Source organism: Oryzias latipes, chromosome 4 (genome assembly GCF_053564925.1).
Source record: "Oryzias latipes strain Hd-rR chromosome 4, Olatipes_Hd-rR_3.1".
Classification (NCBI taxonomy): Eukaryota; Metazoa; Chordata; class Actinopteri; order Beloniformes; family Adrianichthyidae; genus Oryzias; species Oryzias latipes.
The window spans coordinates 3,964,014-3,977,682 of NC_136240.1; the positions used below are offsets into that span (position 1 = coordinate 3,964,014).

General features: G+C 46.3%; 1 protein-coding gene and 1 long non-coding RNA gene across 6 annotated transcripts in view; one reads left to right on the plus strand and one right to left on the minus strand.

The window, feature by feature from the left end:
- Positions 1–13,669, minus strand: part of LOC144991819 (uncharacterized) — a 493,827-nt gene that overhangs the window by 422,145 nt on the left and 58,013 nt on the right. The window lies entirely within an intron of this gene.
- Positions 2,407–5,228, plus strand: LOC105353783 (uncharacterized). Of its 5 annotated transcripts, none has more exons than XM_078946483.1 (4): positions 2,407–2,570; positions 2,683–2,717; positions 2,901–2,982; positions 3,118–5,228. In XM_078946483.1, the coding sequence occupies exon 4, from the start codon at positions 3,558–3,560 to the stop codon at positions 4,596–4,598; it is 1,041 nt and encodes a 346-aa protein (XP_078802609.1). In that variant the 5' UTR covers positions 2,407–2,570; positions 2,683–2,717; positions 2,901–2,982; positions 3,118–3,557; the 3' UTR covers positions 4,599–5,228. The 5 variants fall into 5 exon arrangements, with proteins under 5 accessions (XP_078802609.1, XP_078802607.1, XP_078802608.1 ...); XM_078946481.1 differs by having other exon boundaries at positions 2,901–2,959; XM_078946482.1 differs by having other exon boundaries at positions 2,407–2,566.

Below are 13,669 nucleotides of genomic sequence, written 5' to 3' on the forward strand. Positions count from 1 at the left end.
CACATTCACTTTACACACAACACATTAACTCACAACACAACACATTAACTCACAACACAATAACTCACAACACAATAACTCACAACACAATATCTCACAACACAACACAATAACTCACAACACAACACAATAACTCACAACACAACACATTTACTCACAACATAACACAATAACTCACAACACATTAACTCATGGCCCAGAAGGGTCACAACACAACACATTAACTTACCTCACAACACTTTAACTCACAACGGAAGTAAAGCAGCAATTGAAGTGCTTTTATTCTGAAATTTGAGCGGCTAACTGCCTAACAGAAAGTAATGTCACAGTGAGCTGTGGAGGGAGCATGATTTTTCTGAAGGAGCAGCTAGCAGCAGTGTTGCCAGAAACTTTCTCTTTGTTAAGTTTCTCCTTCCTCTAAACCAGGGGTCGGGAACCTTTTTGGCCAAGAGAGCCATAAACGCCACATATTTTGAAATGTAATTTCGAAAGAGCCATACAATAATGTAGTGTCTCTTTCCCACACTGAGGCACGGAGACTTAACCTCTTTTAAGGTTCTTTATTCGGGTTACTGTAAACCGCAACAAACGCCGTATAATTAATTCAGCAACTCCTGAATCTCTCCCGCCGAGACGAGACGAGAGAGAGCGCTTCTACCAACTTTATATTCACCTGCTCCCGCTGCAGCCCTCCCCTTTCCCTTATTCGGCCCATAGCTGAACCCCATTGGTCCAAACTACCTAACAACAGGCTGAGCGACAGAACTGAGGGCCAATCAGATCTCTGCTTGATCGATGCGTTCCATGAACTCCAGAACTTTTAACGCGGCCCAACAGCCATCCAACTCAGTCCGCGACAATATGTTTAAAACTAAAATACAAGTGAATGTGTGCATTTGATGTAATTTCAACCTTTTTAAAGTACAATAAGTCTGTGGATTCTTTTTAATAACATTGTTATGCTATTGCTAATAAATGATGTGTATTTCTCGTGGTAGTTTTGCTGATTGTCTAGTCTGGTTGATACGTGGTGAGTTTCTGCTTCATGCAGGCGTTGAGACTTTAAACGTGATCTTAGGTTGGTCTGAATGTTCTGTAGATGTGACAAAGACTGCTCACATGCAGACGCGGAGACAAACACACACTCACACACTGCAGTGAGTGACGGGCATTGGGTTTTACGTTTTTACAATCCCTGCGCGATTCACCTGCTGTCCCCACAACACCTCACCCCACCCTCTGCTTTCTCCCTCACACATCCTGTCCCCGCAACTGCGCGCTCTTTCTCAGAGACGGGAGCGCACAGTTTTAGGCACGGCAATTCACAGGTTTCCGGGTGGTACAAACTCTGTGAATTAATAGACAATTTTAAACTTATACTAGTGCTGGCGCAGATTTGTCTCTCTAAGCACCGCTACTACTGCGCGCCTCTGCCATCGCATCGCGCACGAGAAGGACTGGTCTAATGAAGAAAAAAAATTTGAATTAAAGATTTGTCTGCGAGCCACATGTGACCATCAAAAGAGCCATATATGGCTCCCTCCGCTGTCACACCCCTCTCTGTCCTGCACGCCCGCTCCTCTCCTCTCCTTTCTTCCGCTCCCTCCTCTCACACAGGCGCGTGCAGTCCCCAACACACACACAAACAAACACACACACACACACCCACTCCGCAACACTATACACCAAGAATGTGGAGAGATGGGGTTTAGTATTTTGGAGAGTTCTACTTGGTAATCATGTTTCCATGTTTGAGATCATGAGATCATCCCAGAGAGAGTCTCTGCTTCAACTCCTGCAGTGAAAGCTGCATCTAAATCTGACGCCATGTTTGCATCTCTGACAGTTTGAAGCCAAAGCCCCTCCCCCGCCTCTCTACCTGCTTTTCCTCTCTACCTGTTCACATCCTCTGCTGCTGAGTTGTTTCCCCCAACACTCCTCCAGTGTATCCTACACAGAGAGCGCAAAATACGGTCATCATAGGTTGACGCGATTGTCGGCGCGCTCCGGCATTGCACACGGAAGAAAGAGCCGCATATAGCGGGGTAGAGCGGGTTAAGAAAATGAATGAAAGAAGGCCGGTCCGCTGAAGAAATATTCAATACTGTCCTCCTTTTATTAGATCAGGAGAAAGAAGAATACACAGCTTTCAATGAGTTTTCCCCCTACTGGACTGATTTAGCACCCGATCCGATGATTTTTCAAAATAAAAGATGGTTCAGACTAATAATAAAAGGATCGATAAACACAGACACCGATCCATGTAGCGATCAGACCATAACTTTAGCTGGTATCTCCTCCTACACGCAGCCGCAGTGTCAGGCTTTTAAGAGGCGGGGCGTTGCACCCCCCCAACAACAGGTTAGATGACAGAGCCCGTTAAGCGTCTCTGCCTGGTGCGTTTATGTGACAGACAGAGCTGTGGGTGGTGGTTTGTCCCTCATGGTGTTCCATAGTTTAGCATTCATGGCCAGCACCTGTCTGTTGAGCTGTGATTGGCTCACAAGGCTGATAAATAGCAGCAGTGGGAGTTCCATCTAGATGCTGGTTTCCTGGTTTGGCCTTGGTAGGTGAGCTTGACATGTGGACTGTTTTTACTAATGCTTTTAATCATTTGAGTCCTTTTACTAAAGTTTTTAGCATTTGAGTTTGCAACATTTTAAATTCTATTTATATTAACAGGTGGTGGCATGAGTTCTGACCCTGGGGCATGAGAGGTAATATAAGGGTTTGTAAAACATGTGTTTGTCCCAGGGGAGAACTAACTTATTTTTCTTTTTCCAGCAGAGTTGCCACTGCTGTTTTGCTTGTAGTTCTTTTAGTCATTGTTTTTAATGTTTTAATCAAGCTTGACGCCCTTGCTTTTATCCATTTTTAAACTGCTTTGTGCTCATTTTTAGTATCTTGGTGTCTGGACCTGGCTGAAGGTGGCTGCCTCCTCTTATCCTTATGGTAGCTGGTGGGTGCCATATATAGTACTGTGTAAGGGGGACCCCCCTGTTTTCAGCCCATAAATTGGTGGTGACCTGCTCAGGTGCACCTCTTCTGTTTTTATATTTTCTTTTAATCACTGTTTGGGTTGTGGTGTGTTTTTGTGTGCATTTGGGCCCTGAGCAGGTGCTCCTGGTGAGAGTTGGATCAGAGATCTCCCTTGGTGGTGTTTGTGGCTACCCGCCGGTGCAGTGGGGCTGAGGCGATCTTGGAGGCAGCCGCCCTCATGCAGTGTTGGAGTGCGGTCCAACTGTCCGAGCCTATTTTAACTTTCTCTTTTATGGAACTTGTGTCAAGTTTTTAATAAATTATATGTTTTTAACCTATCAAATCCAGTCTCCGTTTGGGTTACAAATGTAAGAGGGCGTTCGGTCACAAAGTGGCGTTGTCGGCAGGATCGGATTCCTCTTCTGAATTTAAGACTTGGATCTGGATTTTTGTTTTTTTTAAATGTCTTTTTAGTTTGTTTGTTTTAAAAGCAAAACAGCAGTGGGCACAGCGTGGGACTTGAATAACGAGGGTGCTACATTGCCAGCCCAGCACTTCAGAGAGACTCCACCTCAGCGATGGCAGATGAAGTGGAGCAGTTAAGAGACCAGGTTCGCCAGCTTCAGGAGGCCAATGATCGGCTGTTACAGCACCAAGCTTCAGCCGGCCCAGCTAATCCCAGAGACTTTGTGGACCCACCAAGTCCGGCTTTGTTGGACAGATTGATGTACCTCCCCAGGGAGCGAAAGTGTCCAGTGTTCCGAGGGCGTGTGGGGGTGGGTATCGATGACTGGGTGGAGGAAGTTGAAGCTTGTGTACGTGCTAGACGCCTAGGTGCTCTTGATAAAGCATTTTTCATCTTTGACCATTTAGAGGGTGAGGCTAAAGAGGAGATACGATATAGGCCGAGATGTGAGAGGGAAGACCCAGGAAAGATTATCAATATTCTGAAGGAGCTGTATGGCTGTTCAAGTTCTTATGTAGCCTTGCAAGAGAATTTTTTCTCCAGAACCCAACAGGAGGGTGAATCCCTCCAAGAGTATTCTCATGCCCTGCTCTCAGTCATGGACAAGATTAAGCAGACCTCCCCTGAGTCTGTGCCTCAATCAGACAAACTCTTGCGCGACCAGTTTATTGAACATGTCCTGGACCCAGACCTTCGTTGGGAGTTAAAAAGGATGGTGCGTTTAACCCCGCAAATGTCGATGTGGGAGGCACGGACTACAGCAATTCAGTGGGAACGTGAAGGTAGACCAGGGGAGGATCGTCGTGGTGGCCTTTATCCAGTCCCTTCTATTTGTGCTATGCAAGGTTCAAATGTGAAGCCTGGCGCCCCTCCTCCCTCAGTTGGTGTCATTGGCCCTGAACTGGTGGAGTTGCGTGCTCTAATCTTAAAGCAACAGGAGCAGATTAATAAGCTGACTGATGCCATGGCTATATTACAGAGAGCACCGCGGCAAACTCGGCCAAACCGTGCAGCCATCATTTGTAGGCGATGTCAGCAAGTGGGTCATTATGCAAAAGAATGTGATAATGAACGCGTTCGCACTCGGAGCCCTTCTACCCTATCCCCCCAACAGGGGGATAGTGGTCTTATTTCCCAGGTTGTGGGAAACTAGTTCCCTCCAGCATGCTGAGCCACACGTTGGAAGGGGACCTTACTGGCTCTAACAGTGAGAATTCAGTTGACCCTAACTTGACCTCCCTTGTTGCACAGTGCCCTAAGGTAGCTGTTAGAGTGGGAGGGGTAATTGTGAACTGTTTGTTAGACACAGGATCAATGGTGTCTACAATGGTGGAGAGCTTTTTCATTTTAAAGATGACCTTCAGCACTGTCATTGGTTGCACCTACGTGCGGCCAATGGTTTGGACATTCCCTACACAGGCTACGCAGAGTTCACGGTTGAGGTGCTGGGAAAAGTAATTCCTCAACGAGGGTGGCTAGTGGTCAAAGATCCCCCGGGCCAGCCTCGTCCTGCGGTGCCTGGTGTTTTGGGGATGAATGTAATCAATCAGTGCTATGATGTGCTATTTGGTCAGCATGGGCCTTCTTTGTTTGATCTCCCACCCCTAGTGCATGCTTCACCTCCATGGCAACAGGCGCTACAGTATTGTCATCAATCCCGGCGTCATCCAGTCAGAACAGGCCTGGCCAAGGTTAGAGGCCGCAGACCTATTCTAATACCGGGAGGTACAGTTAAGTTGGTAGCGGCCACTTGCGCACCATACTTTGGCAATGTCTCGTCTGTTCTGCTGGAGCGAGCTAGTAGCCCGTTACCGGATGGCCTTTTGGTTTCACCTTGTTTGGTCCGTGTAGAGAATGGCACAGCCTTTATTCCAGTTGTGAATGTAGCACTCACGCAGACAAAACTGTACCCCCGCAGCATTGTGGGTAATCTGGTCCAAGCCACAGTTCAAGGGCTCCCTTCAGGGATTTGTGAGATTCCAGAGGAGTCTGGGGTTACAGCCTCTATCAAGGTCCACGAGGGTCACGTTAGTAGTGTTGGCCAACAGTTACAGAACATTGATCTGTCTGAGCTATCGGAGACCGAACAGAAACAAGTGAGGACATTTCTGTTGAGGCATGAGTCAGTTTTCTCTGCGTCTGAAAGTGATCTTGGCTGTACTAACCTGATTTCACATGAAATCACTCTGCTCGATGACAAGCCTGTTAGACAGCGGTATAGGCGGTTGCCCCCCTCTGATTATGAGGCGGTGAAGGCCCACTTGCGACAGCTGTTGGATAGTCAGGTTATCAGGGAAAGTAGTAGCCCCTATGCCTCTCCTATTGTGCTGGTGCGAAAGAAGGATGGTTCCCTCCGAATGTGCGTCGATTACCGGCAGCTTAACCGCAAGACTAGGAAAGATGCCTTCCCTCTTCCCCGCATTGAGGAGTCTTTGGATGCCCTTTGTGGGGCCAAATGGTTTTCCACGCTCGACCTGGCTAGCGGCTATAACCAAGTGTCAGTGAATGAGAGAGATCGCCCAAAGACTGCTTTCTGCACACCATTTGGGCTATTTGAGTTCAACAGGATGCCCTTTGGTTTGTGCAACGCGCCAGCTACTTTTCAGCGGTTGATGGAGAGGATGTTTGGGGCAGAACATTGTCAATCCCTCCTACTATATCTGGATGATATTATTGTGTTCTCTTCCAGTGTAGAGGACCACTTAAATTGTCTGGATCGGGTGCTGGGTCGACTGCACAGAGAAGGACTAAAAGTTAAGCTGGAAAAGTGTTGCTTTTTCAGGAAGGAGGTCAATTACCTTGGCCATCTGGTCTCCCGTGAAGGGGTATCTACGGATCCATCCAAGGTATCAGCTGTGGCCAATTGGCCACACCCCACAACTGTCTCTGAGCTTCGGTCCTTCCTTGGATTTGCCAGTTATTACAGGCGGTTCGTGGAGGGGTTTTCAAAGCTGGCTGCACCATTACATCGCCTGGTTGCTGAATTGGCAGGCAGAAAAGGAAAAGAACCACCCCTGGAGAGCCACTGGAGCAATGCATGTGAGGCAGCTTTCAATGAGCTTAGGAGGAGACTGGTGAGTTCACCCACTCTGGCATTTGCCAATTTTAACCTCCCGTTTATTTTGGAAGTTGATGCAAGCCATGCAGGCCTTGGAGCAGTTTTGTCTCAAGAGCAGAATGGCAGGGTTAGGCCCATCGCCTATGCCAGTCGAAGCCTCAGCCCAGCAGAGAAAAACTATAGTTCCATGAAACTAGAGTTTCTTGGAATGAAGTGGGCTATGACTGAAAAGTTTCGGGAGTATTTGTGGGGCCAACATTGCACCGTGTGGACTGATAACAATCCATTAAGTCATTTGGAAACAGCCAAGCTGGGGGCAACTGAGCATCATTGGGTGGCCGAGCTGTCGGCATTCAACTATGATGTAAGATATCGACCAGGGCGGGCTAATACAAATGCAGATGCATTGTCCAGGCAGCCACCCACAGCAATGACAAGGATGAACACTGAGTCAATGTTGGAAGGAGTAGCCATCCCGGTTGCTATACATCAAGCTGTTCGACAGGAACCGCAGTTTACCCAGTATGCCGTCTCTGCTTTTCCCTCATATACTCTAAATGATCTCAAATTGTTACAGGAAGCAGACCCCACTATAGGTGCCTTTCTTCAATTCTGGAAGGCACAGAAAGCCCCAAGTTCCAGTGCTCGGGACAAACTGTCAGGACCGGTTCGAGTACTGTTACGGCAGTGGGACAAGATCACAAGTAAGGATGGTTTGATCTTTCGAAAGGTACAGCGGCCAGATGGAGGGGAGGAGATCCTACAACTGCTGTTGCCTATGTGCCTCAAAGAAGAAGTCCTGCAGCAGCTGCACGATGACCATGGCCACCAGGGGATTGAACATACCACTGAGCTAGTAAGGCAGAGATGTTATTGGCCAGGAATGAGCGATGACGTTAAACAATGGTGCAAAGACTGTACACGATGTATCCTGGCAAAGACCTCTCAGCCCAAACTCAGTGCACCCATGGGGCATTTGTTGGCTTCCCGCCCAAACCAAATCTTAGCAGTGGACTTTACCCTTCTGGAACCAGCTACTGACAGGAGAGAGCATGTCTTGATAATGACGGATGTGTTTTCTAAATTCACACAGGCGGTGCCTACCAGAGACCAGAAATGCGCAACGGTGGCCAGCGCCCTTGTTCGGGAGTGGTTCTTCCGTTTTGGTGTTCCCGCTCGCCTCCACTCCGACCAAGGACGCAGCTTTGAAAATGCTGTTGTCGGTCAGCTGTGTAGCCTGTACGGAGTGCAGAAATCCCGGACTACACCATACCACCCCCAGGGAAATGGGCAGTGTGAGCGGTTCAATCGGACAATGCATGACCTGTTGCGGTCACTGCCAGCAGAGAGGAAAAGACACTGGCCAGAATACCTGCCTCAATTGGTGTTCTGTTACAATACCACTACTCATCAGTCAACAAGTGAGTCACCGTACTACTTGATGTTTGGCCAAGAACCTCAACTGCCGGTCGATTTCCTTCTGGGCAGGATTGAAGAGCCAGAACGGGGGCAAGTGACTGACTGGGTGCGAGAACATCAGCGCCGCCTTGCAGTGGCCTTCCATGGCACCAGGGAACGTCTACAGGCAGCTGCCCTAAAACGCAAAGACCGGCATGACCGCCAAACCCTCTGTGATCCATTGGCAGAGGGGCAGCTAGTGTACCTGAAAAACTGCACCATGCGCGGTCGCACCAGGATTCAAGATGCCTGGAGTCCTGTTTTACATAAGGTAATACAGGCCCCTACACCAGATGGAGTTGTGTACTCAGTTGCACCCGTTCAAGATCTGGGTAGGATTCGTCAAGTCCACCGAACCATGATGAAGGCAGCCAATGTGGATCGGGCCTCAGAGCTGCCTCACATGCAGGAAGTGCCTCAGGTAACCGAAATGCAGTCTGGTGGTGAGGAAGACGACCAGGGTGCATGGGTCATGCTTGACCCCAGAGGAGGCCAACCTGAACCATCCTATGCACAAACCCTCCTTCAAGGTGACCTTGTGGACAATGTTACACCTCAGGAAGAGTGCGTCCCTGCTACAGAACCTTTCCAAGCTCCTGTGTTACCCACTGGGTCTGATGCAGAAGGTCTGAGGAGGTCTACACGCGCCACAGCAGGACGACATAGAAACCTGCATCACCTCCCAGCATCAGTGTTAAATCAGGCAGATGGGGCTACGAACTCCCAGGTAGCTGAGGTAGAGGGTTGCATTACTGCCATTTTTCGACCATGGTGTTGAGTAGGTAGATTTGTTTTTTTGTTTTTTTATCCGTGGGGCACGGATACAAAAAGGGGGGGTAAAATGTGACAGACAGAGCTGTGGGTGGTGGTTTGTCCCTCATGGTGTTCCATAGTTTAGCATTCATGGCCAGCACCTGTCTGTTGAGCTGTGATTGGCTCACAAGGCTGATAAATAGCAGCAGTGGGAGTTCCATCTAGATGCTGGTTTCCTGGTTTGGCCTTGGTAGGTGAGCTTGACATGTGGACCGTTTTTACTAATGCTTTTAATCATTTGAGTCCTTTTACTACAGTTTTTAAGCATTTGAGTTTCAACATTTTAAATTCTATTTATACTAACAGGTGGTGGCATGAGTTCTGACCCTGGGGCATGAGAGGTAATATAAGGGTTTGTAAAACATGTGTTTGTCCCAGGGGAGAACTAACTTATTTTTCTTTTTCCAGCAGAGTTGCCACTGCTGTTTTGCTTGTAGTTCTTTTAGTCATTGTTTTTAATGTTTTAATCAAGCTTGATGCCCTTGCTTTTATCCATTTTTAAACTGCTTTGTGCTCATTTTTAGTATCTTGGTGTCTGGACCTGGCTGAAGGTGGCTGCCTCCTCTTATCCTTATGGTAGCTGGTGGGTGCCATATATAGTACTGTGTAAGGGGGACCCCCCTGTTTTCAGCCCATAAATTGGTGGTGACCTGCTCAGGTGCACCTCTTCTGTTTTTATATTTTCTTTTAATCACTGTTTGGGTTGTGGTGTGTTTTTGTGTGCATTTGGGCCCTGAGCAGGTGCTCCTGGTGAGAGTTGGATCAGAGATCTCCCTTGGTGGTGTTTGTGGCTACCCGCCGGTGCAGTGGGGCTGAGGCGATCTTGGAGGCAGCCGCCCTCATGCAGTGTTGGAGTGCGGTCCAACTGTCCGAGCCTATTTTAACTTTCTCTTTTATGGAACTTGTGTCAAGTTTTTAATAAATTATATGTTTTTAACCTATCAAATCCAGTCTCCGTTTGGGTTACAAATGTAAGAGGGCGTTCGGTCACATTTACTGAGCTTCAGTACATAAAAGTTCACCCACACGGCCTAACGTAGTCCGCTATTATATATTCATGAGGGAAAAAACCCGCCGAACTGACCCTAAAACAGCCCAAATTATGAAAACCCGGCCAAAGCCATTTTTACCCGCAAATTTAGAACCAAAATCGCCCAATCTGGCAACACTGCTGCTATCTTCTCTTGTAGAAAAATCATGCTCCCTCCGCAGCTCACTGTGACGTTACTTTCTGTTAGGTGGTTAGCCGCTCAGCCCAGTGGAAATTTCAGAATAAAAGCACTTCCATTGCAGCTTTACTTCCGTTGTGAGTTAATGTGTTGTGTTGTGACTCTTCTGGGCCACCGTATAATTTGGCTTACATTAATTGCGAAAACCCTCTACTACTGTAAAGTGTTGCATATCAGTGCAAAAGCTACGTTTCTCAGCTTCAGAATCTGGTTTAATTGCGTAAAAACTGATTCATAGATTCATAGAAGATTTACGGCAATTCAAAGAATGTCAACATCGTAGCTAAAGCTCTGATGTTAAAGTCCCACTTCAATCATCTTTGGACTCATTTTTAAAACGTTCCCCGTCGTTTTTTCATTGTATTATGTATCTAGCCACAATCTAAAAATCTGTGACATTTTTTCAGCGTGGCAAGAAATTCACCTGTCCCAACTTCCCATCATCCCTTTTTTTTACACTCGCTCCCACTAGCTTACAGCCCCTCAACACAATAACAGAGAGCAATATGGGAGCTATATCCCGCTGTACAGTTTGAGCCAGATTCCAGGTCAGACGAGGAAAACCGACTGTAGCACCTATGACATTTTAGTCTGCTCCTGATTCACAATGATCTGAATAAAGAAATATTCAAACATAACATTAGGCTTAATTTTCTTAATATAAGTCCTCCATCATGAGAAAAATGCCACGAGAACATATTGAAAACACCAAAAACATGATTTTCATTGGAATGGGTCTTTGAAGGGTGAAACAAAGCAAATCAAATAATTTTGCTTCACCTGGAGCGCAGCAAAAATGGAAAAACACTCAAAGAAATGCACTATCAATATCTATCAACTATCTTTTTTTTAGAGGATGACATTACACAGCATCTTATGTATAGTATGTATCGTATGTCAACTCATTGCTACACCTTGCAACTGACAACGGAGTCAAAGATTGTGAATTCAACTTAACTGTGATTCTTTTAAACCAATACTCAACATTGAACTGGCATTGCCATCTGTGAGGGACCCATTCATTTTCTGTGCCAACCACAACAACAAACAAACATCCCAAACGTAACTCTCACCAGAGCAACAACAAAAAAGAAAACCATTTGCTTTTTTTCATGTGGAAAATTTGTGGGTTGAAACATGACAAGGTAATGCTATACTCTCCTGGAAGAATGAAACAACATCCTCTGTTCACTTGCCTTTACACTCCCACAGAAGCCAGAAACAGCAGGACAGAGGCATGGAAAAAGGGAAATGAAGGGAGGAAAGATGGCAGGATGAGAGTGAGAAATCTAGATGACAAATTGATGATGCCATTCCCACTTTGACACCCACCTACTCCTGCCATGTGCTAGGGTTTGCTTTGGAGAAAAAAGATAGAACCAGTCGACCCACACTCCTTCTCCCTCCTTTTCTCCCGTCCCTTCTGACACAGAGCCATCTCTCTCTGATCATGTATCTTCCTTCCTCCCACTCTCCTGGTCATTGTTTAGTTGAGGTAAAAGTGATGACAGGTGCTGGGATGACCCCTCCCCTTTCTAATATTTGTCATTCCTCACATCCCACAGTTGACAACTGCGTCCGCCCACACACATTTTCACCTTTTTATGATGTTAAATATTTAATGGACAGGAGTGCACAGACAACATTTGTTGTTAAGGAGTGTGTAAAATAGTGTGTTGAGTTTCTTATTGTTGTTTTGTATTCATAACCATAGATGGTGCGTGAAAACAAAATCCATTTGAAGGGCTGGTTGTGGGATGATAGTCACATGTGAGACCTTCACCATCTATTATTTACATATTGTTTACATGATGGGTGTTTGCACTAGAAAATAGGTTCTCTTCTTCAAGTTGTATTTGTCTGACAGCAAGGAGGATCTGCTGTGAAAGAAAAAAACTCCTGGTTCCCATCTCACTGCAAAGCTGAGCAGAATTTCATGCGTTGTGAGAGCACTGTGAGTCTTCATGAGTGTAAAGCAAAAAGAAATGGAGCACAGAGGGGACAAAGATAACACACTGTCGAGTTTTATTGCAGTGGATGCAATTCACATGGTGGTAGCTCTCCCCATGGTGACATTCAGGCCCCCACATGTGTCATCCAGTGATCTCATTGTTGTGAGCCACAAATAAACGCGCACACACAGTCCTCTACCGAGACACGACCTCAATATCTTCCCTGAATGCAAAGAGAACTTTGCAGAAGCCTGGTATGCATGAGAGCCCCCACACGACGTGCACAGAAAGACCGCAGCTGAAAGGTGGAACAGACCGAGCGCTTCAAAAACCACTCGCTTCATGCACTATGAAGGTGGACAGAGAATGTTAGTGTGGGAGGTAGAAGCCTAAGACATGGAGCAAAGCAAGCAGCAGCAGCGTGAGAGTTAGAAAGTGAAGGTAAGAGAAACAGCTGAAGGTAAGCCTGTCACATCAACTAACTTGGATTCACTAACTAGGCCAACTCATGGCCTTTGGATCTACCCTTCTAAAAAGATAGCTTTGGCAGCTTTTCTCTATGTTAAGGTGGAACATAGGAGCTTGGAGCTACCCTGTTCACATTGACCACTTCCCTCTTTATCACCATCATCATTTTTAGCATTTCCATTCTCCAAGGTAGACATTTCTCCTCTCCCACTGGTTCAAATTAGTAGCTCTGTAAGGATTCTGATGTTTAGTTTGGTTTTGTTTTTCTTGTTCATGTTTTTGGTTTCCTTTTTGTCAGTCACACCAGTTTCAGCTTCATGATCCACAGCTGTCCTCAGTTCAGTTGATTGCCCTCAGCCCATTTAAGTGTCTGGATCATCCTTGTCAGGTCATCTGCTCTTTACTACTTTGTCACCTTTTTGTTTCTCCCCATGAATTTGTCATGTTTCGGTTTGTTTATTAAATGTTTTGCTATCTGTCGCCATTCCTGGTCTCCTGCAGTTTGGTCCTCCACAACCAGTTCCTGACAAGCTCACTCTCCACCAAAAGAAGAACCTCACCAAAGAGCAGACACTTTGTTATTTCAGCCTTGAGTTGGCAGCAACTCTCAATGGTCAGAGAAAGCTCCATTTTAGAGTGCAGCCGGCCACAACATGGCAGTAGCAGTCAGAAGCAGGACACAGGAACTGAATGCAATCTTAAATAGCATGAAAAAGAATTTCCAGACATCAAAATGAAATGTTAAAAATGGAAACCTAATGAGGAACCAGAAAAGTGCTGACATTGCTGATTGGATGATGTTGTTTGATTTTAAATGTTTTAATTGTTTGATTTCCTGTTTTAATTGTCGTTGTTAACTTTATTATGTTTTTGTATTGAGTGATTATTGAGGCGTTCCCAGGCCAGCAGAGAGACGTGGACACACACCAGACGCATGCCCTCTGTGAAGTCCACCTGTAAGGAACTTTAATGGTTTGAGGAGAAAATAACATTTGATCTTTCAGGAGTGCAAGCCTTTGCTTCTAATAAGAAGCCAGAGCTGCATTTCTACTTCTCTGAGATCAATGCCGGTGTCTGTGGAACTCCCCAACAAACAGTTAACACCTCGGACGGAGAGGCATAGTGGGGGTGGGAGGATAAGGAAAGGAATGGAGTGAATGAGAGAAGGAGAGAGGAGGTGAGCTCAAGGCTATGGAATCAGGAACTGCTTTTTTCTCTATCAGTCTGCAGCACTACAACACCCACC

Coding starts and splice junctions, on each gene's coding strand:
- LOC105353783 (XM_078946483.1), top strand. CDS start 3,558: ATGGCAGATGAAGTGGAGCAGTTAAGAGACCAGGTTCGCCAGCTTCAG.